The following is a 24,917-nucleotide window of genomic DNA, read 5'->3' on the forward strand; positions in this document are numbered from 1 at the left end:
TCCTCATGTGATAGTTTGCCTGCCCTAGACTTTCACATAAATGGAATCATCAAGTACACTCTCTTTTGTATAAAGCTTCTTCCATTCGACTTAGCTGTTTTTGAGATTCATCCATGGTATTTGAACCAACAGCGTGCTCCTTTTTATTGCTAAGTGGTATTGCAGTGTGTAAATATATTAAAACTTGTTTATTCATTCTGCTGTTAATGTACATTCGGTTTCGGGTTTTAGATATTATGATAAAAGTTGATACTAGCGTTTAGCATTCATGTACAGATCTTTATGGGGACATCTGTTTTCGTTTTCCTTAGTACCTAGGAATGGAATTCCTGGGCCAGGAGGTTATTCGTTTTAGAAGATACTGCCAGTGCTTTTTCCACAGTAGTCTAACCTTTTGTATTCCCCCCAAGGTTGATAGTTCTGGTTAGTCTTTATCACTTGAGAGTGTTTTAAGGATGAGGGAAGATGCTGATGCAGGGAAGCTCCTCATCCGTACGTAGAAACTTTTATGCCTTAGGAAGTACGTTCACACATGGCTAGCCTATTCCATGCTCGGCAGTTTAGGGAGCTCTGATTTGTAAGGTCATCAGTCCTGTTTGATCCCGATGGCAGATTTGGATATGGTTAGGTTGAATGTGTTCTGGTCCTGGAAAGTTTTCTATAGAATGACTTCATGAAGTCAGTTTGCTTTGTTTTGTTTGCTTTTCCCAAAATAAGGGTTTCCTATAAAGGGAAGATCAGAAAAATGTACATTGGTCTGGGAAAAGTCTGGACTAAATGTAGGAATTGATAAATAAAACTGTAGAGACGGGACCTTAGAAATCTTGTAGGTACAACACGCCCCACCAGTGACTCCGCGCTGTGTGTGGTGTTGACACGCTAGGGTGGGGCTTCCAGTTTCATCCGTGAGGTGAGGTTTGGTAATTTCTGACACAGCTTTGACTGTTGACCTCCCAGGGTATGGCTACCTCCCCTCTGTTTTTATTTGGTTTAATCCAGGTGCCCCAGGGCTAGAATTTTCACCCTTGCAGCGAGCTGAGATCTGGCCCTCTTGAGAACATTGTGCCGTCCATTCTGCAGAATGCGGGAGCTTTGCGATTTGCACTTCTTGAAAGCAGTAGGGATTTATGCAGTCGTTATAGAATACCGTTCTTCATCTCCAAAGCATAAAGCTTTCGTCAGACAAGCTCGATACTCATTAGTGATGAGGACTTTTTGTCAGCAAAATGACAGCATGGCTGGGACTGTCCATCTCGGATGTGTGACAGTCCAAAAAGAGGTTTATGCCCTGTGCTAAATAGGAGAAGTGATGCATAAATCGGGCACAGCATAAATTTCATTTACTGCCTTCTTGCTATTTGATATTTTCAATTCCATCAATAGCTTTTTTCCAAAATCTTGTTACTTTTATATAATCTGAAAGTGAATTTAGCCACTGCAGGAATGGCAACCACACAACAGACTGCATATTCGATTTACAGCAGCTCAGGGAAGGCCCTGTGAGGGCAGGGGGAAATGGCTTTTGTTATTTCTTGGGGAATTTGTCCTTCAATTATGCCCAATCCTAGACAGCTGTGTGTGATTTGCTAGAACTAGCATCTCTAACTTTGGTTAATTTTTATTTCATTGGCTTTGGCATTTGTTTCTGCCTCCTTTTTGGTTTGTTTTTTGTTTTGCATTTAAAAAAAAAGACATCAGTGACTTATTCATACATATTCATGCTGCGTACTTTTTTGGGTTGCATTTTCACACCATTCCATGCTCCATGTAGCTTCTGGCTAGCAAGGAGGACGAGGACATGACCAGAACTGGAGAAGATGACGAGAATAATTTCCTGAGTGACCAGCATTTGGAGCAGAGTGACAAGGTAGGAACGCCGCAGTCCACTCCAATTCCGTCCTCCCCTCTCTGTGCCCAAGCCGGTCTTCCAGTTTGGAATGAATCCGTTAGCTCTTCTGTTCGTTCTGCCTGTCTCGAGTGCCTGCTGTGTGTGGTGGAGAGCAGAGACACTGGGTCTCTTCCTTCTCAGGAGTTACAGACAGGTGGTGGAGCCAGTCGAGAAACAGCGAGACATGGAGTTGCCAATAAAAACAGGGTTGTTGTTAGAGTAACAGGCATTGGATATTGGACGTGGTCAGATCTTCGGAGACCTAACGCCACCCATTTGTTTTATGCATTGGAAGCTGAGACCTCTGAGGGGAGGGGATTTCTCCAGGGCACAGGGTAAGTCAGTGACGAAGTTGGGCCAAGAGACCCTGTCTCTGGACTCTGTGCAGCCCCAGATCACTTGGTTGCAGTGTAAGGACGCTCAGAGGCCCTCCCCAGTCTCCTGACCTGGAATCCCGCTTAGTGTCATGAGGGCATTGGTAAGAATGTGACTCTTTTGGAGAACATTCCTCCAGTCACGTGGATACCAGGCATTTGGGACAACATTCTCGAAGGTTGAAAGAATCCGAAAGACTAGGATGCGGTGGGACCGAGGAGGCTGCAGATCTGGCCTTTGTAACCTTTAAGGTGTTCAAGTTCTCGAGGTCATGAATGCAAGATCATTAAAATATAGGTGGTTTTGGGAAGCAGAGCAATTCAAAGATTTGATTTTGAATCTTAGTCTTTATCTTTGTGACCTCAGTTAGCACTTGCTTCACCCCTACACCTGAATTTTTCTCAGTGAAGATAATCCGTTCTTGCTGGAGTTTTTGTGATATTTAAATAGAAAGGTATGTACTAAGTGCTCAGGAAATGCTCTCTCTCTTTGTATTATGATAGTCCAGACTTTTCCTTTTTTAGAGTACTTATTTAGATGGATTTAATAACTAGATTGGTGGCAAACAAGACCCTATAAATAACAGCTCATTTGTATGGGTCTTGTCTTCCATTTAAAAATCTTAATCACTTTACAAGTGTGAGAGAGGGGTGTGATGGCTAGTGTGTATATCACCAGCAGTAATGCAGTCAAGGGGAGTTATTTATAGACTGGTGGAAGAAATTTACAGCTTTGGAAAGTGGGGGGGAGAATGCTAATTGCAGCACCTCAAGACATGCCCAGTACAAGCTTTAACTAGATGAATCCTTGGTGCCACTGCTCTGGGGTCCTCAGTGACCCCAGAAGGTGGATCCGTAAATAACATCTCCATAGGAATTAGGAACCCTCTACTTTCCTAATGAGACAAATCAAAGTCATGTTAATTAGGATGTCTCTGTAAAGAGTAAGATGCCTTTCTGCTCTGTAACGGGAGGTACATCACAAGAGGTAGTATTTAATAGATATCTAAAGCATTGTTCATGGTGTGGGCTCCATACCCTTCTTAACTCACAAGGGGTGGGCCGTGGGGGGGGGGGGGGGACGTGCCCATGGTGGGCGGGACACTGTGCCAGGACCTTCCTTAGGTGAATCAGTCATCTCATTTGATTCTCATGGTCCCCTTGGGAGGTGGCATTGCTCCCCCATTTTGTGGATGAGGGAAGTGAGGGTGAGGAGAAGTGCCGTGTTCTTGCGGGAGCGTCTGCCTGCCCGGCCACAAGGCGCGTGTGTGGACCTGTGAGCTGGAGCCTGCTCTCTGCCCTGCTTGCCTTTTCCCTCCAGATGCTTGCATTGCTCATTTGCCCTCGGTCTCTGTTCTTTCCCTCTCCACGTATGCCCCTCCTCTCTTGCAAGGTCCGTATTTTGACCAGATATTCTGATTTGCAGGTCACAGAGGACTATCCCAAAGGGGGCTGCAAAAACGGATACTTGAGGCACACAGAATCCAGTATTCTAGACTACGATGGAACCCACAAACCTGGCTGCCCCGGAGACCAGAGTGTAGAAGAAGGCGAGCTCCTGAACCTGCTTGCCCCTTTCTTCAACGAGAAGGCCACGTTGTTACTGGAATCCAGGTAGACGTGGGGCCTCGGTGTTGCTTTTTCTCTCTAGTTTGTCTAGTTTGAGGGGAGAACAAACTCACTTTGCTAAATGGATTTAGATGGCAGTGCTGTGTAATTTAGCTGAGTGAGCCCCTGAAATATCTTGGAAGGAATCTTGCCAGTCATGCAATTAAGTAATTAGGCTGTGTGCTAGTGGCTGGGAGGGGACCTCAGCAGAGCCTCATGCAAGCCCATTATAAAGAGAGAAAGAAAGCTTTCCTCTGGAATCGGTCCTAGGAGCCCTGGGAAGGGCTGTCTGGCTGTCAGCGAAAGGAATCAGCCCTACTGGAGTCTCTTCTCCAGTAGCTTAAGAACTGCAACAGCTTAAAAACTGCCATTGTAGTCGTGACTCACTGTTTTATGTTGAGCTTGAACTTCAGTTCTCTTCTCATTTTGTCTGCTGGGAGTCCTATGTTAGGGAATGCTTCAGGGTGTTTGCCTGAAAACAAAACAGGAGAAACATGCGGTACATTTGTATTTTGAATGTTACCTCTTCAGGAGGTGACTGTCCCCTTGCACACTCTTTCAGGACCTTTGTAACAGCTGCTTGGGCTTTGGAGCCAGGAGGAGCCGTGCCTTCCTCTTTCAGGGCCCCAGTCTCTCCTACCACTTCCTTGGGTGCCGTGAGGAGTAAGAGAGGGCCCCGTGTGAGGAACACGGCAGGCGGGTCGTGTGTGTTCCGTGAAACTGTCCAGTTCTCCTCCAGCGTAGGTAGAGAAACAGAGCTGCCGACTCCTGCCCATGACTCTTGGCAAGAGCCAGGAGCCCTACTGTTTCTTATATCATTGGTCGACCAAGCCTCATAGACATTCTTTTTTTGTTTGTTTTATTTTAGTTTATTTTTTAAATCTTTTATTTTTTATTTTTTTATAAACATAATAATGTATTTTTATCCCCAGGGGTACAGGTCTGTGAATCACCAGGTTTACACACCTCATAGACATTCATTAGCTAAAAAAAGGATTGGAGTGTTCTGTTTTTGTGAGCTCAGGCAGGCTGACCTGTCCCCAGTCTCTGGCATCTGTCCAGCATTTTTCTAGCACGTCTTCTCTTGGGGAACCTGTCTAGTGGTCATTCTAGTTAATTATCAGAGGGAGTTAGGTGACCATAGTCAGTGCTTGAGAGAGGAGGGGTTTTCTCAGTGTCAGGATCCCAAACATTCCAGCAGAGTTCAAAGATGCAGCTGCCTGTCTGGGACTGCCTCGGACTGTGTGGGGGTGACGTGAGTGGGGGAGAGTCCAGTGGGCTGCAGTGGGCATGGGGCCAGCCAGAGCACGTGTGCTCCCTGCCGGTGGCCAGGAGCTTCTCGGCCCCAGCTGACCCTTGTGGCTTCCAGCCTTCCAGTCTTTCGGTGGAAGCCCCCAAATTGTATTCTAAATCTCTTGCTTTTTAAAAATGAAGACCTAGTTACATTTTTTAAGAAAACATCTTCTGCCTGCCAGGCAAGCTTGTGACAGTTCAGTTCCCTGTGCTCTCTAAGTATCTGTTCCATAGGCTTCCAGACCAGTGAGGCCAGTTGTAGTGTTAGAAAAGGTTTTCTCACACCAGCCTAAACCCGATCTTATTCTCTGTACAGCTGTCACTCACGGTGCACCAAAGCCCACCAAAGTGAAGTGGAGTCATGGCTCTGTGGGGCCTCCCGAAGGCCTGGCGGTGGTCTGCAGCCCCTCCTGGCGCACACATGGGGCATTGCGTGCCGGGCTCCTCTTACCCTCACACCAGCTTTCTGTGTGCTGCTCCTGGCGATCTCCTTTTCATAAACGTGGGCTCTGACGTTTGGGGATTTGGCATTCCCTTAGCTATAAAATGCTAGAGCTGTCGGAGAACATTCTGGAGGAGTCCTTGGGGTAACCAGGGTCTGATTGGTCAGAGAAACACTAGTCTTCTGCTTAGGAATTCCCTTTTGGTCCCAACTGCCACCATCTCTTGCCTGGATGCCAGCAGCACAGCCTCCTCTACTGTCCATTCTCCATAGAGCGGCCACAGTGATCTTTTTAATAAGACTTAAGTCAGATCAGATCCATTCCATGCTTAAATCTTCTAGCAGATTTCCATTGCTCTTACAGTAAAATCAGAGCTTCTCAACCTGGCGACCGCCTCTTTCTCTGTCCATATCACCTACGCATCCTGTTCACCGAGCTCTGCTCTGCTCCTCAGACATCCAGGCTGGTTCTCACCTCAGGGCCTTTGCACTAGCCATTCCCTCTACCTAGAATGCTCCTTCCTAGGTGTATATGTGACTGGTGGCATCTCAGCTAGACATCAGCTGTGTAGAGAGGCCTTTGCTGACCCCTAATGGGAAATCCTGCTTTTATACGTGGTCTCGGAACTTCCTCCCTCCCTTCCTCCCTTAATTCATAGTACTTGTCATTGCTGCGTGTTGTCTTACTTAGTTATCAGTGTTTGCATGAACGCCTGTCTGTCTTCTCAGTGAAATGTGAGCCCCGTGATTCCTTTGCACAATGCATGCCCACTGCCTTACGTGGCAGGTGACAAGTGCTCAGTTAAGTGTTTAGGTGTCAGTGTAGATGCTTAGAAGCCCGGCATCACAGCAGAAGGTGAGTGCGGAAAATTGGAGAGAGTGTACTGATCCTTCAGAGTCAGAAAGATCGGGATCCCAGTCTTTGTTCTGCCACTTTGCTAGGGGATCTTGAATCTTTATGCACCCGTTTCTTCATCTGTAAAATGGGGTTAGGTTTGGCCCCATCTCCTAGTCATACAGCGAGGCCTGAATGTTGTTGGTGCATTTAAAGGACCTGACAGGGCACGTGCTTCCCAAATGTCAGTTCCTTCTCCTTTACACCTCTCACTGTGGCAGAGATCCCCTGGAAGGGTCTATAAACAATGTTTGGGCCTCTGACAAGACCCTCAACTCAACCATTAAAAAGGTCCCGGTCACGGCGACAGCTTAATGAATCTCCTGTTCAGAATTCTAGCAAAGTAACACTTGAAATGTTTTATTCAACATCACCCTCACTTTAGTATATTCTAATGGCCTCTTTCACCACCTTTTACTACCCATTTGTAAAATCTTTGTCCTCAGTTTTATTGTGCGTTGTTTGGTGGTGAGTAACGGTCCTCCTTCGGCTAGCTGAATAGTACTTGTCATTATTTTTAATCTATATTAAGGGAAGGAGAGGAAAGGACAATTTAGTTTAACATGCTTAAAGTGCCAGAAATATTTTTAAAGCCTGGGTTTACTAAATTTTAAGATGGTTTGTGTAGTCTAGATGATTCCGTATTAGAAGGGAAAAATGTACCATACATTTTAATTTTGTTTTTTAAACTTCTATTTTTTACACCTTCCTTCAGTGTGCTGTAGCTGTGTGATCTGAATAGAGTTGCCTCTGGCCCAGAGCTAGATGATCTGAACCCAGAGAGGAGTTGGGCCTTCCCCTGGCTCTTGGAGGGCTCCACGGGGAAGGTAGAACCAGGCCTCACGTCACTTGTCACATGTAGCGGGAACCCAGATATGGGGCAGGGACCATCAGGGTGTGGTCAGGGAGTCGGTCTGTAGAGGCTGGCCCTGGCCAAAGGCAGGCGGGAGGAATGGCAGAGAGAAAAAGTGAGCAGCACGGAGGGGGGCCTCTTCTGTCCTAGGTCATTGCTGACGGCCACGACCTCAGCCTGACCTAGATGTCAGCAGGTGGCAACTCTCCCACCTGCCTCTCCCTCTGTCTTTGCCTGCTCCAGTCCCTTTTAACATAATTTCCTGTCTCAGTTTCCTAGTTTCTCTCTTCTTTCTTAAATAAGCCACTCTCCTTTATTTTTTAGATGATTTATGCATACTTACGTTAAAATCTTCAGGTTTCCTTGTTTATTTAATTTTCTTCGAGTGTGAACTCTGATTTGTTGGGTTGTGACCTGTCTGTCGTACTCATGGCTCATGTGTGCAGGTTGGGTTTGCCAGGGGGTGGACAGCCCTGCTCTGTCCCCTGTGCTCCCTCCTTCTCCTGTGGGGTGCCACAGCTGCCTCTGGCTCATGAGATTTCCCTGGTTTCCTCCACCGTGGGAGTTAAATTTCTGCCCCCAGTGCTTTCTGCGAATGTCCCCTTTCTCCTGGCTGTGGTCTCCTCCGTTTCTGACCTTTGGGTAAATTTTACCTTGATTTCAAGGCCTATGGGGCACCTTATGGTATTTGTTATGTATCTTTTGCTGTCACTTACATGGGTTTAGAGTGGAGTGGGAGGGGCTCCCGTGTGTGCTCACATGGTGTGGAAACTGGTCCCCACTTCTCACTGCGCTGCTGGGGGCCTCCGGGAGCTCTGGGAAAGCCCCAAGGCAGTGGCGAGAGGCAGGCAGTACTCTAAGTGGGACTGTTTGTGTTTCTGGGCACTGTCTACACAGTGTGCACACAGCCACAGCTGGGATCTGCAGGAGCCTAGGGCACATGGCCAGTGTCCTAAAGTAACTGCTGCTTAAACACTCTCTTGTTTCATCCTCATTGCCGTCCTGTGGAGGGAGACTTACCTTACTTCCAGAGCATCTCTGAGTTAAAACTTGAAGCCATTTTTGTGTGATTTCACTACTATTTCTGTTCCAAGTAGTTCGCAGTATCCCTTCATTCAGTTCCTATATACTGAGCCTGACTGTGCACAGTGGTGGGCCAGGTCACTCATGGGTCCACCAGGTTGAGCAGATCCACCTAAGCTGTACTTGCCCCCGGATGTAGGAATGGGGCCGTGGGCCGGTGGACCTCACAATGGTCAGAAATGACAATTCTTGATGACCCTCTTTGCTCCTTTCCAAGCCCAGCTTTTTCTAGACCCTGTTTGCATCCTTATAGCACGTGTCCCTCTCACTTGCTGTGTATGTATGGGTTCTCTTCTTCTTATCCACGAGTTGGACCTGGCAGTACCCACCAGGTGTGGTTGTCATGAGGTGACAGGGGGAGAAAATCCATGGTGGCACATGGCGAGCGGGCTGTGTGCTTAAACAGTTTGGGCCAGTCAGTGGAGAAAACTTGGGAAATCTGGTAGGGCATGAGGCTACAGCAGAAAACCTAGTTCTTCCACTTCCTTCCCTTTTGGAAAAACAGGCCAGACCTTCTGAAAGTGCTGCGTGAACTACTCCTGGAACGAACGTGCCGGACAGAGCAGGGAGTGTCTGCACAACACCTTGATGGTAAAACTGAGAAGTCCCTTAAGCAAATGGCTGCTCAGCTAAGAGGTGAACTCGGACATTTCACCCAAGTCAACTCATTGTCCAAGTCCCGTGATGAAGGGAAGTCGCCACGGACAGCCCAGCTAGGAAGGACGGGTCAGATGTCCAAGCTGGAGCTGAAAGATGCCTCCGTGCAGACCGTGGCAGTGGAGGGGGGCATGCGCAGATTCCAGAACGAGGGCAAGAGAGAGGCGTGGGCAGAGAAGCCACCAGACGCCACGTTTCACACTGAGGGTCCGCCGGAGAACTTGTGCGTGGCACCCGGGCAGCAGGCCACTGCCCCTTCCTTCCCCAGCGGGACTGACAGAGTAAGCTTTTCTATTTATTATTCATTTGTTTTCTTATTTTATACAGACGAAAGGCTAAAAAACTCAACTCTGATATCACTGCTTTTTTTGATGTATGTAAAATCCGGTGTCTCCCCCGCCTACACTCAGTCTGGCCTCTGCCTAGAGGTGTGTGTTGGTCTTAACCTCCCCCCACCCAGCCCAGTCTTATTTGTCTGTACGTCATGACGTTTGTGCAGTTTCCTTCTAGAGTCATATTTATACATCTGTGTGTAGCTTTTTCTTTCATGCCGTGTATCAGGAACGTCTTACCTTGTAACGGTTCTGGGAGATGCCATTGTGGGAGGTGTGCCAAACTTCGTATGACTTTCACCTACTGGGGGATATTTATGTTCGCAGTTTACAGTGAAATTGTGATACTCTGACTTTAGGAAGAGGCCTGAGAACCTAGGTTTTATCTTGTGCAGACGTTGTGGTGGAGAGGTTCTATTCTGTGAGCTCCATCTATATTCTCTTATCCTTGTGACACCCGTCAGAGATGAGGAAGCGCTATTTTGAATGCCCACCATTAGCCAGCAGTTACAGGGCTGAGTTGGGACGCCAGGGCGCCTGATGGTGCAGCCTTACCCTTTCCCAGGCTAGCCCCCAGCTCCTGCTGGCTCAGAGTGGTGGGCTCCGGTTCTGGTGGGGGAATGCATTTTGCTTCAGTCAAGAGGCTGTCTCTATGCTTCTCCTCTAATGCCATCAAATCTTCCATATTATTAAAAGCCAGATTCTCTTGGTGGTATTTGATTGGACCTTTTACTAAACTCCTTGTGGGCAGTGGGGTTGGGGCTGATGATCCCTAAAGCAGGGAGATGTCTGCATTCTGGTGGAGAAGTAGGTCATATTTCTAATAGAACTCCAGTGACGGCTGTTGGTGTTCTTGTTTCTGATGGGTGTTTTGTATCTGAGAAATCAGCTGTACACACTGCTTCATAGCATCAGAATGGAGAATTAAGTTTATTTTCTGACCACTAAATTACTGCTTTTGTGCATACCAAAGGGAGTTAGATATATCATTAGCAAAATTGCTTTTGATTGTTTTAAATTATGTACCAAAACTGTAATTTCTAGAATAGGGTTTTCTAAAGATATCAGTAAAGACAAAAAGAAAAAAAAAAAGACACTGCCATTATATTAACGGTACTCCAGATGCAAATTTGTGCAGTTTGGCTGGAATAGAAATGGTCTCATCTGCCCCAGCTCTGTTAGTTTGTACCTGTGTATTAGGAAAACTAGATGTTTTTTCCCCCAGTTTGTGTGGGAGATAGCCTCCTTTGTGCAGAAAAATTGCATAATCGAATGAACTCAGTAATTTCCGCAAATATATTAATTTTTTTTTAGTTTCGAATTATCCATCTTGCTTATGTTTTCAAAAGGAAGGCTACTGTGTTTATTTTTGAGCATCTCTTGTTTGTGCGAGGATCGTGCTAGATATTCTCTATATCATCACATTTAATCTTCTCAGGAAGTGTGTAAATTAGGTAGATATTCCTGACATTTTACATATGAAGAAATATAGACTCTGAAAGGCTCAGAAAATGGTCCAGAATGAGTCAGCTGTTGAGAGGAGTAGTAGGGATAGAGACCGAAGTCCAGTTTTATGGACAGACAGGAATATACTTATTTATTTATTTATTTATTCATTTATTTTTTTAAGTTGGCTTCACACCCAGTGTGGGGCTTGAACCCATGATCCTGAGATTAAGATCTGAGCTGAGAGCAGGAGTCGGATGCTTAGCTGACTGAGCCACCCAGGTGCCCAAGATAGGGATTTTCTAAACCTACCTCTCAGGAAGGGAGGAGCCCTCGGTAAGGGATACCATCACAAGATGTACCTGGGATTGCTTCAGGCCTGGCTGCTTCCCTTTCTTGGTAGCTCAAGTGGGATCGGTGTGACCTGGAACCAGAGGCTGGCGCAGTGGTGACATGAGGAAATGTGTGGCAAGTGCCTGCCAGTGCCTTGTGCGTGGTTGTGTAGGCGCATGTCAGGCCCGGTGTGTGTGCACTCCTGTCCCCCTTCCACCCCCAAGCGAGGAGTTCCGTTATGACATCTTTAATAAGGTGGTAGGTGGGACTGTGCTCAGTGTCCATAAGGTAGCATTTTGTGTGGTGTTATTTTAAAACCCGCATTAGGTTGACTGACGGCAGTCTTCCAGCTTGAAATTGGCTTTGGCATTTGTGCACTTGCAGATATCTTTTCTCCTGCCATATGACACACAGATTTGGATCCAAGAATAAAGATTGGTGGAGACTGAGGACCAGGCAAATGACTGTTATTTTGCAGTCCTCTTTGATGAGGCATTCCCCTGCCCCTTTTGCCACTGGTCCCCTTCACCACCTCAAACTGTCCTTGGCCTTGAACCTGCTCTCTGACCTGGAATTTCGGGGCAGAGAGTGTCTCACTTTCCTTAACTGAGCAATAGAGGCTGGAGAGTTGTTGTGAGGTCCTACTTTCTTACCTTCTTGTTGTTATGACATTGGACTAGTTGTTGGACGTCTCAGTTCTTTGAAAAATAGGCCCCGTAACTTCTGTTTTCCTGTGAGCTCTGGGAATGCAGAGCTTAGTGGAGGATTGTGGGACAGTGAGTTTGAAAGCATTTTACAACCTAAAATGTGCAAGCAGGGCTCCTTCTTCCCTTTTCCTGCTTGAGAGGCCTTGCTGATTTTGTCATTCCCAGGGTCCTAAGTATTTCCCATTTCCTTCTCAGGTTCCTTCTCTTCCACTTAAAAAATTAAAAAGACTAATAACCTCAGGGCACCTGGCTGGCTCAGTTGGTTAAGCGTCTGCCTTCAGCACAGGTCATGATCCCAGGGACCTTCAGCTCAGGTCATGATCCCACCGCATCACTCTCCCTGCTCCGTGGGGAGTCTGCTTCTCCCTCTGCCCCTCATCCTGCTCTTGAGCTCTCTCTCAAATAAAATCTTAAAAAGAATAACGATCTAATCCACGTATCATACAATTTATCTGTTTAAAATATATAGTGCAGTGGTTTTGTTTTGTTTTGGTTTTGGTATATCCATAGATTTGTAGAACCGTTACCATAATCGATTTTAGAACATGTTTAATTATCCAAAAGGAAACCCTGACCCATTGGCGGTCATTTCCCATTTCCCCCCATCTGCCCTAGCTGTAGGCAACCACTGATCTACTTTCTGTCTTTATAGATTTGCCTATTCTGGGTGTTTATATATATAAATGGAATCATACAACCTGTGATCTTTGGTGACTGCTTCTACTTAGCGTAGTAATGTTTTTGAGGTGCATTCGTGCTGTAGTCTGTAGCCGCAGTTCATTTCTTTTTATTGCCCAGTGATAGTCCATTGTATGGACATAGCACATTTTATTTATCCATTCATCAGTCGATGGACATTTGGGTTGTTTCTGCTTTTTAGCTATTATGAATAACATTGCTATGAACATTCATGCACAAGTCTTTGCATGGACGTGTGTTTTCACATCTCCTGGGTAAACACCAAGGAGTGGAATTGCAGGGTTGTATGGGAACTCTGTGTTTAACCCTTTGAAGAACCACAGGCTGTTTTCCACAGCAGCTGCCCCTAGTTTACATTTTCACCAGAAGCATGAAAGTTTCAATTTCTCCACAGCCTTGCTGACACTTGTTATTATTTTGATCATACGCTGTCCTAATGAGTTGGGAGTGACAATATTTCATGGAGATTTGATTTACATTTCCCTAATGACTAATGACACTGAACATCTTTTCATGTGTTTATTGGCCATATATAGATCTCCTTTTGAGAAGTGTCTTTTAGACCCTTTACTCATCTTTTAATTGGTCTTGGAAATCAAGGCCTCTTGTCCTGAGGAAGACACATCTGAGTGGAGTCCTAATGAATGTATTGGGATTATGGGGGACGTGGGGGTGGGCAAGAAAGCGTGTGTAGACAGAGGAGACAGTGTATGCCAAGGCCCTAGGGTAGAAGGAGCATAGACATTTGAGGAACTGATAGAAGGTGAGTGTGTGGGAATAGAGGAGATGACAGAGGGGCAGTGACTTGGGCTGCAGGTTATGCCCAGCATGGCGGCTGTGGTACGCATTTTCACCTTGGTCATAAGAAACTGGGAAGTGTTCCAGTAGTTGTAAGGAGAGGCGAGGAATGTTAGGTTTGCCTTTTCATGCCGCAGTATGGAGAGCAGACTAGAAAGGGCATGAGGGGTGGGAGAGGGCGCTCAGGAGGCGGCTGCCATGGCTAGGTGACTGCCAGCAGTGTCTTGGGGTTGGATGAAGGCAGTGCGGGGGAGTGGTGAGGAGAGTCCAGGGAGCCCAGCTGGAATTAGTGGAGCCTGGTGAGTGGCGAAAGCAGGTGACAAGTGTAAAGAACGGTTTGATAGACTCACAGGTTTGGGTGACGCAGTGAGGGGCTGGTGATGTGATTGACCAAGACGTTGGGTGTTGAAGTAGCGTAGCTTTGGGGTGGGGACTTGGGTGGTAGATGGAAGGAGCCGAGTGCTGGGCTGGCTTCAGAGGGCCTGGGAGCCGGTGGAAATGAACATGTTGAGGGTAGGCAGGTTGGGGCTCTGAGCCGGGGAGACGGCCACTGGCTTAGTGACCTGCTAGCCACGGACAGCTTCAGTCACGGTGATTCTGGTGGGCCAGCAGATTGGCTTAGACTGAGGAGCGGGGGCACAGGGTGGGAATGAAGAAATAGATACGGAGCAAGAAAATGTTATTTAGAAGATTGTGCTGGGAAAAGGGCTGCCATATATCGAGCATCTGGATGTCCACAGAGACAGTGGGCCAGGGCCAAGAGGGTGTCGTGGAGGAAAATCTTGGCGCTTGCCAGTGACAGGAGGGGACCTGCCAAGACAGAAGTCCTGTAGACTGGGAGATAAACATAGATGCCATTCTAGGAACCAGAAGTCTGGACAGCCGGTGTGAATCCTGTTTTACGAGGTTGGCATGAGTGTGTTGCCTCTGTGACCAGAGGAAGTGCATTCATTGTCCTGTGCACGTGTCTCTTCAGGAAGCTAAGAAGTCCCGCCTGCCCATCCTGGTAAAGCCGTCCCGGTCACTGGGAAATGTGTATCAGCTTCCCGTCACCCAGGAGGTGGTGGCCCAGCTGCAGGGCCAAGTCTCGGAGCTGCAGGGGGAGCTGAAGGAGTTTAAAATCCGCAATAAGCAACTTCACCGAAAGTTAATTCTGGCTGAAGCAATGATGGAAGGGAGGCCAGCGCCAGACAAAACGCTACAGAAAGGTAAGCACTGAGAAAAATGTCTTCTCCGTGAGCTAGATGAACGACCCGATAGAGCTGCTTGAAATGTCAGCCTTATTGTTTAGAACTGCAGTAAGTTTGAGCATAAATTTTATGAATTACCGTGATTAATCTTGACTCTTGACAAATGCACAATCAAAGGAACACAATAAGGAAAATGAATCTATTGTTTTCATTTTATTCTGGAGTCTGGAGAAAGGGGACTTGTAAGTGCTCGTGGGTCTTGTGAGGTCACTGTTCTCTTCACTTGGGATAGTCTGCAGGTAAGCCAGCTGTGGAATGACTTGACTCTGGGTGGGTTTTTTTGGCTTTGTCTGTGGAAGCCTCAGGCATATGGCATCATGTATGTAAGTGAGAGCCCTCTTGGTGGGGTTTTCTAGAACGTCTGAGCTGTATTACTCCGGCTTTCTCAGGGCTAATTCCAAACCCCATCACAGAGCGGTGTAGGTGAGCACACAGGTAGTGTTGGACCTCATTTTCAGAGGGCTCATGAGTCCACAGAAGTATACACGTTGACTCCTGATTATGAACTTGTACTGTGAGCACACGGCAGCAACACATGATACCAAGAACAACAACAGCAGTCTTTTATTTATCTGTTTAAAAAGTACTGATGAAACCCTGCTGTGCCAGGCACTGTCGTAGGCCCTGGGGATGTAGTGAATAAAGCAGATGATGTAAGTCTGTGTCTTCCGTTCCTGTCGTGGGGAGAAGAACAGTATGCTGATGAGCAGGTATAGCGGACGAGAGACGGCAGGTGTTGGGGAGGAAGGGAGAGCAGGGCTGAGGGCGTGGGCAGTGCGGAGCCGGGCAGAGTGTGCCGCCATATGCGGGATCCTAGAGCCTCCCTGAGGAGGTGACCTCTGAACACAAACCGGGAGGAGAGGAGGGGACTAGTCAGCTTGGAAGGTGCGTTTTTGGCAGCAGGAAAAGGGCGAAGGCCCTGACATTGTTTTGAACCTGGGAAGCTGGATGAGGAGGAAGGCGGCCAGTTGTGTGGCTGGAGTGGAGTGGGAAAGAGGAGGCAGGAAGGAGGCCAGGGAGGTAGTATGTCGGGTGGGCCTATGAGGCCATTCTCAGGCTTTGTCTGTCACTCAGGTAAGACCAGAAATGGAGGGTTTGGAGCAGCAGAGCGACGTGACGCAACTTCAGCTTTAAAGCAGGGTTGGTCAAACTGTGGCCGGTGGGCTGAGCTCGCTGGCCGTTTTTAAGCTTCTTGGAGCACCGTGACGGTCACTGATTGCATGTGGCGTATGACTGGTGGAGTTGAGTAGGTGTGATAGAGGCCCTGTGGCGGGTAGAGCCCGAAACAGTCCGTGTTTGGCTCTTGAACAGAAAAGTTGGCCGAGCTCTGCTTGAAAGGATCACTGGTAACACGAGCTGTCGGAGTGAGGGCTCGGTGCTGCCCTGAGCGGGAGAGGCAGAGGCGGGCGTCTGGTGTCTGGTCTGGGACTTCTTGAGATGCCTGTTGACCAGCCCCCATGGTGGTGCCAGGTTGGCAGTTGGAGATACAGGGGCATAAATTTAGCAAATGTCAACATATCATTGGTATTTGAAGCTCTGAGACTTGGAGACACAGGGAACAGATCCAGGCCCTAGGACTTGGACTCTCCAGTGAGCAGGGTTTGGGCGCAGAAGGAGCACCCAGGGAGGCAGGGACAGAGCCACGAGAGGATGATGTCTGGAAGCTGAGGAAAGAGCAGGTTCTCTGGGTCGAGTATCGTGAGTCAGTCCGACAACGTCTGAGGTTTGGCCTTGGGATTTAGTAATGGTCTGGGATCACAGGGCATGTGGGAAAGATGGCCAGGGGCTGGCCTCCACTCGTGGGGTGGCCGCAGGAGAGGCAGTGCCAGGGGACGACCGGGGCCTTCAAACAAGGGGGCAAGGTGTATGTTCAGGAGGATACTGAGCTTATTTGGGGTTTTGACATTGAAAAGTTGGCTCGCTGGGGTGGGAGACTACATCTGACATGGAGATCTTGCAGGTGGCTCCAGGCTAGGAGACGACTGGGAGTCGTGCACTTCTTGTGTCAGGAATAAGATGAGCTCCCAGTATTTTTTCAGCCTCACTGCCCGCTTTACGTACAGGATCTAACGAAATCTTCCTAACAGTCCTTGAGGCAGGAGCAGTAGTGATTTAGCTTGAGGTGGTTTCAGCATGAGGCGGTACTTTTTGAGACAAAGTGACTTGGGTGCCGTCACACTGTCACTAACTTCCAGGGCTAGATTTGAACCAACCTGCCTGCCTTCCAGGCCCGTGCCCTTTACTGCCTCATAAAGCCTAGCACCTTGATACCTTCCATATGGACTTTCCGATGCCTGATAGCGCATGGTATTTTCCACTGATCTTTAGGTTCTTGGGTTCCCCAAAGTGGAAGTTTCCTGGTAAGTGGGACTTTGGCAGTATTGCTCTTCCCTCTCTCCTTCCCTTCCTACTTTCTCTGCAGCCAGCCTCGCAGACATCTATTCAAGCATTCGTGAATATTCCCCGAGCACCTGCCATGTTCCCAGCCTCATGCACTGGGTGTAGGAGACAGACAGAGATGGAGAGGACCGAGGTAGTTCCTCTGTTCTGAGAACTTCCTGTCTAGTGGGAAGGGGCAGATAATGAAACACACCAGTGCAGGGCAGAAGTGAGGGACACTTCAGGGAGGAAAGGTTTTATGGCAAAGGTGACTCAGCCCAGCAGAGGCCCTGGTGCTTTGTCCAGGGTTTGCGGTATGCCCTTACCACCGTTTTCATTTCTTGCTGAGACGCCAGGGTGCCTCAGCCAGGTGCTGCTCCTGCAGCTGCCCAGTAGACCCCGGGGCCTCTCTCTTCTCCAGAAAAGTGGGCATGAGTCTATAGAATTCATTTTCTCACTCATAGTTTTTTGAGAGCTTGGACTTAAACCATTTGAGACAAGCTGCAGTATATTTATGCTTTTTATGTCCTGTTATGGCAGCTCGATAGATTAATTTTATCTTATAAATTGCATTTTGCCTCCCCAGTGTTTTTATTTTCCCTGTTGTATCTTTGTGTTCTTCTCAGTTGCTTGGCTAAGTTTCAAGTCTATGGTTTTATTTATTTTTCCTTCTCTTTGTGAATGCCTATAGCCCAGCCCCTTGTGGGAGCAGCCTACCAGGACAGCCCGGGAGAGCAAAAGGAAATTAAAACCATGCCCTGTGACTGGAGAGACAAGGAAGGGGACAGTGACCAGCACACCAGCTACGAGACCGGTCAGAATTCAACCCCTATGTGTATTGAACAGCTTCTGTGTGCCAGACACTCCTGGGGTATTTCATAAAAAAGTTGTTATGAAGCCCTGCAACGGGCATTTTGGGACATCATCGTTATTCCCATTTAACACATAAGGAAGCTGAGTTTTTACAAAGAATTGATCCAGGGTCATCCAGTTGGTGAGTGGGTAGCCGAGTGGGGGTACAGGAGACAGGGTGTCTGAGCTCACTGGACCATTTGTCATGCTTTTCTCCCGGCCTGGGTGCTGGCGGGTGCAGTATGTGCTCGCAGGGACCCCACAGCCAACCCTGCGTCCAGGTGGCTCTCCGTATGGCGCTGGCTGCGTTAGGCAGGCATTGCTGGCCTCCCGCCGCCCAGGAGGGTGGGTCACAGGTGAGCCTGAGCTGCCTCCTGGAGTGCGGGCTGTGTCAGGTCACTCAGTGGAAAGGTACAGACACGTTAGTGAGGTCCCAGACAAGTCGCATCCGTTTCTTCTTAGGTATGTAGATAAGCACAAAGGATAATAAAAGAATATTCATGTTCCCATTCAACCAGAATGAACACATGCTGACATTTTTCTTTTTACCTTAGATCCACTCCCCTTTGCCTTTGTTAAAAAAAAAAAAGAGTCACCTTTCATCTGGACTTAATTCATTCTGTAAGAAACAATTGTCTTCAGGAATTCTAAATTTGTCATGGGGTGGTTATGAGAATGCCAGTCTCTCGGGAACTGAGTTATGGTGTACACCTTCCCAAGGCCTCACTGACTGGAGATGGATACGTGGTCGCATATTTCTGAATATTCTGGGCTTTGAAGCCCTCTACAAGCAATAAAGTACCCTTAGCTGAATTGTAGAAAGTTCCAGAACTACAGTATTTCTTCTAATGCAAATAAACGGTCCTGGGATATCTTTGGATTTCTTGTTCATAGTTAGTTGATCGCTTAAGGCTTCTTGTCTGGCTGGCGGTTTCCCTTTCCCTCTCAAATCCCCAGCATCAGTGAACTTCCCTTCATCGGAAAGTGCTTCTAGAACTTTGCACGTGCTGTTGCCTCTGCCTGAATGTTCCCTGTTTATCTGATGCCCTGTCTTTTAGGTCTCTGCTTCAGTGTCACTTTCTAGGGAAGGCCTTCCTGAGGCCCTTGGTTGTGGAGACACTCCCAGTAGCTCCCGCCATGTTTCCATCTCGAGCTGACTTGCTCAGGGGCTGCCCTGAAGCAAGGCTGCCGTCACTGTTCTTTGCTCTTCAGTAGCTCCTTGATCCTCAAGAAGCGAACGCAGGGGATTCTGCAGATGTTACTGAGGAAGGGAGAGATGCGTCAGGAGGCCACGTTCAGGGTGCTGGAGGCAGGTGTCCCGGCTTTGAGGGAAGGGCTCCGCTGCTTGCTCCCTCTTAAGCAAGTTCTTATCTCTCTAAAACTCCATTTCCTCTTCTGGAAGATGGGGAGACTAGAGCCTCCTCACAGGGCTGTCGGAAAGGCTCTCGTGTAGTCTTCACATAGGGGAGGTGCTTGGCGTTTGGCCAGGCCCTGGCCCAGTTGTGTGTCCTGAGGCCTTGCTAAACCCTCCGGTTCACCCTGTACACTGGAGCTTACAGTCTTCCCTCAGCCACACGCTCCACGCAGTGACTTTAAATGAAAGATCCACCTTCGGCCCTTCATTAAGGGCTCCTGGGCTATGGGGAGCAAAATCAGGTTGCCGTGTCGATGCTGGGCCACGAGACGTGCCAGGTACCAGCCTTGGAGCCTGGAAACCAGATCTTTGCTGCTGCCGAATCACAAGCTGCTGTAGATTGGGGGCAAGTGTGTACGTATTAGATTTGTTGTGTTGTGAGGAGTGAAGCTGAAAGTGGAGGTTAAGTGTTGGTAGGAGAATACACACCGTTCCCGCCTTTCTGAGATGCGTGAGTGTGTGTGTGTGTGCGCGCGTGCGTGTGTAGCTAAGCATCAGAGCTGGCCACAGTCTGCATCACAGAAGGACATTTGTGCGCGTCTTATTACATTTGTCTCTGCCTGATGATTACTTAATGAAAATCATCAAAACCGATCTTTATTCCCCGGAGTGAACAAACATTGCTTCTTGCCATGGAATTCCATTATCATGAGGTTATTATGGCAAAGATAGTTCCTTGACTTGGAAGGTGATTTACCAGAAAAAAGGCCTATTGAGATCCCTCCCTCTGTCTCTGTCTGTCTCTTACACTCATTCAGCCAGCAGTTACTTACAGAGTACCTTCTCTGCCCCAGGCCCTGTGCCAGACCCGGAGAACAGAGACAAATGACATTTCTGCACCCCGAGAGACTGCAGACACTAGTGACTATCACAGATTTTGTACAGTAGAAATGCTGTATTAGAAATGCTTCCTTTAGGTCATGTAGCAGCTGCTTTCTAAAATAAAAAGAGTTATTTTATGGTATTTGCCTCGTGAACACAGAGATAAGAATGGGCTTACAGCCATGAGGAACAGTTGCAGAACCCAGAAATTGGAATATACAGTCTGACGAGGATTTTTGTGTGCTTTTCCCTCTGAGAGCTCTCCCAGGCCCTGTCGTCCTACCCACACGGTTGCTTCAGCAGCATTTGTCCTGGTCCACAGCCCCTGCTCGCGTGCCTCCTTCCTCCTGTGATAGGCATCCTCTTCCATCTTCCGGCAGTTTGAGGGAAACAGAGAGTATCAATAGTAGCCGGGCTCCTTCACTACCGTGTGCTGGATGCTTTTCACGGATAGCGTCCCCTTGGATCCTCAGAACACGGCAGACACAACCCTTCACAGTAAATGGTCTTCTTTCCATTTTGCAGATGAAGCCACTGAGGCTCTGAGAGGTTAACTAATCTGCCTGGGGTCATGCAGCTAGTAAGTGGCAGAGCCAGAGTTTGAAACCAGATCTGGTTGGATTGGGAGGATGGGTTTTTCTGTTATATTCTGCTGCCGCCTGAGTAAGCATTCAGACGCCCCTTATCCTGAGCTGAGCTTTCCCTGGACAGCGGGCAGCGTGCTCTGTGGTTGAGGACAGAAGCTCTGGATGCAGACCTGAGCTGGAAGTCTCACAACAAGCTGCTAAGACATCTTTTTGGGGGAGACTGAGACTCTGAGACATTAAATTACTTGCCTGGGGCTGGTGTGTCGCCAGCAAGCGGCAAAGCTGGGTGCGGTCTGCCTTCTCTTTGACTTCAGAGCTACGCCTTCTCTCCTCAGAGCGACTCCACCGCTCGCACAGGCTGGGCCACACGTCTTGGGGCTCTGAACCAGCTGTCAGGAAATAGCTCCCGGCAGGGTCATGCGTCAGTGAAACAGCACACTGCAGGGGATGTTGCGGCACCTCCTGGAAACTGTTAGACGTGGAAGTGAAGACTGTCCTCAGTCATAGGGGTTTTAGAATTACTGCTCTTGAACACCTCACCCGCTGCCCAGTGTTTGTCTGACCCTTTGGACTGCCGGTCCGGGTGAGGGACCGTACCAGGCCCCGAGAACATGAAGGGGAAAGGCCAGTCCCTCCTGTGAAGGAGCGAGAGAGGAGTCCAAACCACTGACGGCCATGTAAATAAACAAGCAAGCTGGTGTCCCTCCTGCATTTGCACCCAGCACATGGTGTGTGTGTGTCCAGGGCGAGTATGCGTAGGATGCTGCGGAAACGCAGAGGAATGGGCAGGTTGGCAAAGTTTGAAGATGGGCTTTTGCAGAAGGAGTATCGGATCTGCCTATCGAAGAGTGAGTAGGACTTCACTGAGTGGGCGTAGAGGACCACATACATTCCAGGCAGAGGGAACAGCTCATGCAAAAGCACAGAGACACAAAACAGCCTGCTGTGTGCAAGGAATTCTGGGACTCTCCATAGGAGGTGTGAGGGGATGCTCTTGGGTAGGTTGCCTGGAACCAGATTGCGGAGGGTCCCAGACACTGTAAGAAGGAGTTTGGGCTTATTCCTCAACATGGTGGGGATGTTGATGAATTTTAGGTAGGGACTGATGGTTATTATCATGGTCTTTTTAGAGCTAGTTCTTTTTTTTTTTTTTTTTAAAGACTTCACCTATCTATCTGACAGAGAGAGAAATCACAAGTAGGCAGAGAGGCAGGAAGAGAGAGAGGAAGGGAAGCAGTCTCCCTGCTGAGCAGAGAGCCCGATGCGGGGCTCGATCCCAGGACCCTGAGATCATGATCCAAGCCGAAGGCAGTGGCTTAACCCACTGAGCCACCCAGGTGCCCCAAGCTAGTCCTTTTTTAGGACTTTTTAGAATAGTTGCTCTGAGGAAGAGGGTGGATTGAGAGGTAAGAGGAAGGACTGGAGTCAGAGAGGCTTATTAAGCTGTGCAGGGACAGAAGGGGTAGATTTCAGCAAAGAAGGTACTGACATAAGTGTGTTTGATTCGCAGACTCTGAAATTTGCCAGCCTGATGGCCTTGCCATCTTGCCAACGTGCAAAGGGAATCCTTCTGAAGATTTTCCAGGCCCAACCTCAGTAGCTGCCTACTTGAGTTCTAAGAACCAGCTTTCCACCAAAGTCAGTGTGATTGGGACCCATCAGTCCGAAAAAATCGACACTTCAAGTGATACAGAAAACTTAAAACAGAAAATCTGTGACTTGGAAACTGAGCTCGAGGGCTACCGGAATTTCTTATTTCAGCTTCAAAAGCACTCCCAGTGCAGCGAGGCCATTATCACAGTTCTGTGTGGGACAGAAGGGGGCCAGGACGTGTTGAACAAGCCCAAGGGTAGTACCGACGAAGAAGAAATGACATTCTCAAGTTTGCACCAAGTCCATTATGTGAAGCACATGAAGATCCTTCATCAGCTGACTCCAGAGGTGACCCACGGTGGGCTGCTGGAAGGTCTCAGACAGCAGCTGGTGGAACAGGAGCACAAGCTGCAGAAGGAGCAGAATTTGAACATGGAGCTTTTCAGTGAAATCCATAACCTGCAGAATAAGTTCAGAGATCTCTCACCCTCCAGGTACATCCCACCGCTGCCTCTCCCACTCTGGGAGCCTGCAGTTCCCCTGTGTTGCCACTAGGTCGGAGCCTATGAGTGCCGGGGAATGCTCCTTGGCAATGGGGTGGCTTGTGTACTGGGGAAGGCTTGATGATGGGTTTAGGGCAGCTGGGCCCTGTGGAGAGCTGAGCGTGAGGCCACAAAGAACGGCTGTATGCATTCTAGTTTTGTGTCTTCTGAAATTGGCAGAGTGGATTTTGCCCTCATCAGGCTGGGAACTCAGGGCAAAGGTATTATTCCAGTCGCTCGGTGAGTTGTGGTATGTTTGCAGAATGGCAGCGTTTACTCCTGGACCCCGTTGTTGGCTTTTACTGTGGGACTGAAATTGATGTCCTAGGCATCATTCCCCTAGGTGGGAAGTATATAGATATTTTCTGTGTCCTTACCCTTGAAAGAGAAAATTCTTAGGTCATGTTGTATGGACATAGATATGTACAGTTTGCTTTATGAGCTATGACAAAAAAAAAGCAATCATATGTAAAGCTGACCTTCATTAGTCACTTCTTTGAGACAAACACATAGTTCTGAATTATCATGAGCCAGAGTGAATTTTTTCAAGCCTTCCCGAACAGCAGGATGGGAGGAAGCTTGTATTTATTGGAAGGCAGTCGTGTCAGACCCCCAGGTAGGCACTTTCTTATTTAATCCTCAAAATCACCTGTAAAGGTGTTCTTGAACATGTTTCTGTGGATGAGGAATTGAGGCTCGAAGAGGCTGCTGTGACTGAGCAGACGGTCCGAGGACGCAGTCAGTGTTGCTCCGAGGACGCAGTCAGTGTTGCTCCGAGGTGAGGCCGGTGCACAGGCCCACACCGTCGCACCTTAGTTCTCGTGTCCTTCCTCACCCAAGAAACCGCCCACCTTCTGCGCAGCTGTCCTGTGACCCTTACATGCGCACCCGCCAGCAGAGGTGGTCAGCAGCCCCACGTACTGTCCTCTTCAGGGAAGGGAAACACGCTGAACTGAAGGGTCAGCATCTTCGCCAAGCCACGGCGGCTCCAGGTGACTGTGGCTATGGTTAATAGGAGCCATTTTTCCTTAATTCGTGTTTTGCTCTGCGCCTGTGAGTACTCGTGTGCTGACACAGGAAAAGACATGTGGTGTCAGGAGGTAGTTTTGTATAATAGAGCATGGGCTTTGAGGGCAGACTGTGTGTGAGTCCCAAACCGTCCCTGTTTAACTTGGCGATCCGAGTCTGGTTCCCCTGTAAATGAGGAGGTGCGTCCGTTTGTCTGGAGATTGCAAGGAGCAGTTACCTTATAAAAAACACCTAGTGCAGTGACTGACAGGTCACAGACCCTCCATAAATGGTCTTTAGGATTATGATTACTCCCTGACCTTTCGGTCGAGAGGAGAGACCCCTGGTTTGGTGTTCCCGTGTTACAGTTTCTTTTTTGTTCTTCACGAGAATTAGCGGTAGGTCTGCTGGCCCTTGGAGCACTTGTTTCTATAATTCAGAATAATGTTTTTGAAGAATGTATGGAAACTAATTGTCCTCTTGAGTTCTTGCCAGTCTGTACTGTAATTGGGGGCTTTATAAGGTTAAGAATATTGCAGAAGAACCTTTGTTCCAGCATTTGTTGGCTGTTTTGAAATCGAAGGAGTGACCTTGCAGACTTCCAATTTTTCTAGAAGTATGTATACTTGTATAGCTGCAGGCTTTTAAAAACTGTGCTCTGTCATTTTTCCAATTAGTGTTAAGGCCACAAAAATTCAATTCTAAAATGGTACAAGCATTTTCTCTCCCCCCCCCCCCCCTTTTATCAGATACGATTCATTAGTTCAGTCCCAAGCCCGGGAGCTCTCCCTTCAAAGACAGCAGATTAAGGATAGCCACGGCATCTGTGTCATCTACCGGCAGCATATGAACGCCATGATCACGGCGTTCGAGCAGTTGCTTCAGGCCAGCGACGTGGATCACTACGTGGCCGAGGGTTTCCAGGAGCAGCTGAAACAATGTGCTGAGCTGCTCGAGAAATTGGAAAAGCTGTTTCTCAACGGTAAGTGGGGCAAGGGATTGCGAGTCTTAAGACCCATCATGTATTCGTCCAGGACTTCTTTTGGAGGGGCCCGGGAGGAA

General features: G+C 48.2%; 1 protein-coding gene across 5 annotated transcripts in view; it reads left to right on the forward strand.

The window, feature by feature from the left end:
• The window catches only part of CDK5RAP2 (CDK5 regulatory subunit associated protein 2), a 168,752-nt gene that overhangs the window by 99,954 nt on the left and 43,881 nt on the right, over positions 1 to 24,917 (forward strand). For 4 of the 5 annotated variants that reach the window (XM_046022623.1, XM_046022624.1, XM_046022627.1 and 1 more), the window contains 7 exons: positions 1,772 to 1,867; positions 3,689 to 3,876; positions 8,942 to 9,374; positions 14,385 to 14,616; positions 17,729 to 17,851; positions 22,223 to 22,799; positions 24,605 to 24,837. In XM_046022623.1, coding sequence (XP_045878579.1) covers positions 1,772 to 1,867; positions 3,689 to 3,876; positions 8,942 to 9,374; positions 14,385 to 14,616; positions 17,729 to 17,851; positions 22,223 to 22,799; positions 24,605 to 24,837 — 1,882 coding nt within the window. The remainder of the gene's footprint in view (positions 1 to 1,771; positions 1,868 to 3,688; positions 3,877 to 8,941; positions 9,375 to 14,384; positions 14,617 to 17,728; positions 17,852 to 22,222; positions 22,800 to 24,604; positions 24,838 to 24,917) is intronic. The other variant, XM_046022625.1, reaches the window with a different exon arrangement.

This window comes from Meles meles, chromosome 11 (genome assembly GCF_922984935.1).
Source record: "Meles meles chromosome 11, mMelMel3.1 paternal haplotype, whole genome shotgun sequence".
Lineage (NCBI taxonomy): Eukaryota > Metazoa > Chordata > Mammalia > Carnivora > Mustelidae > Meles > Meles meles.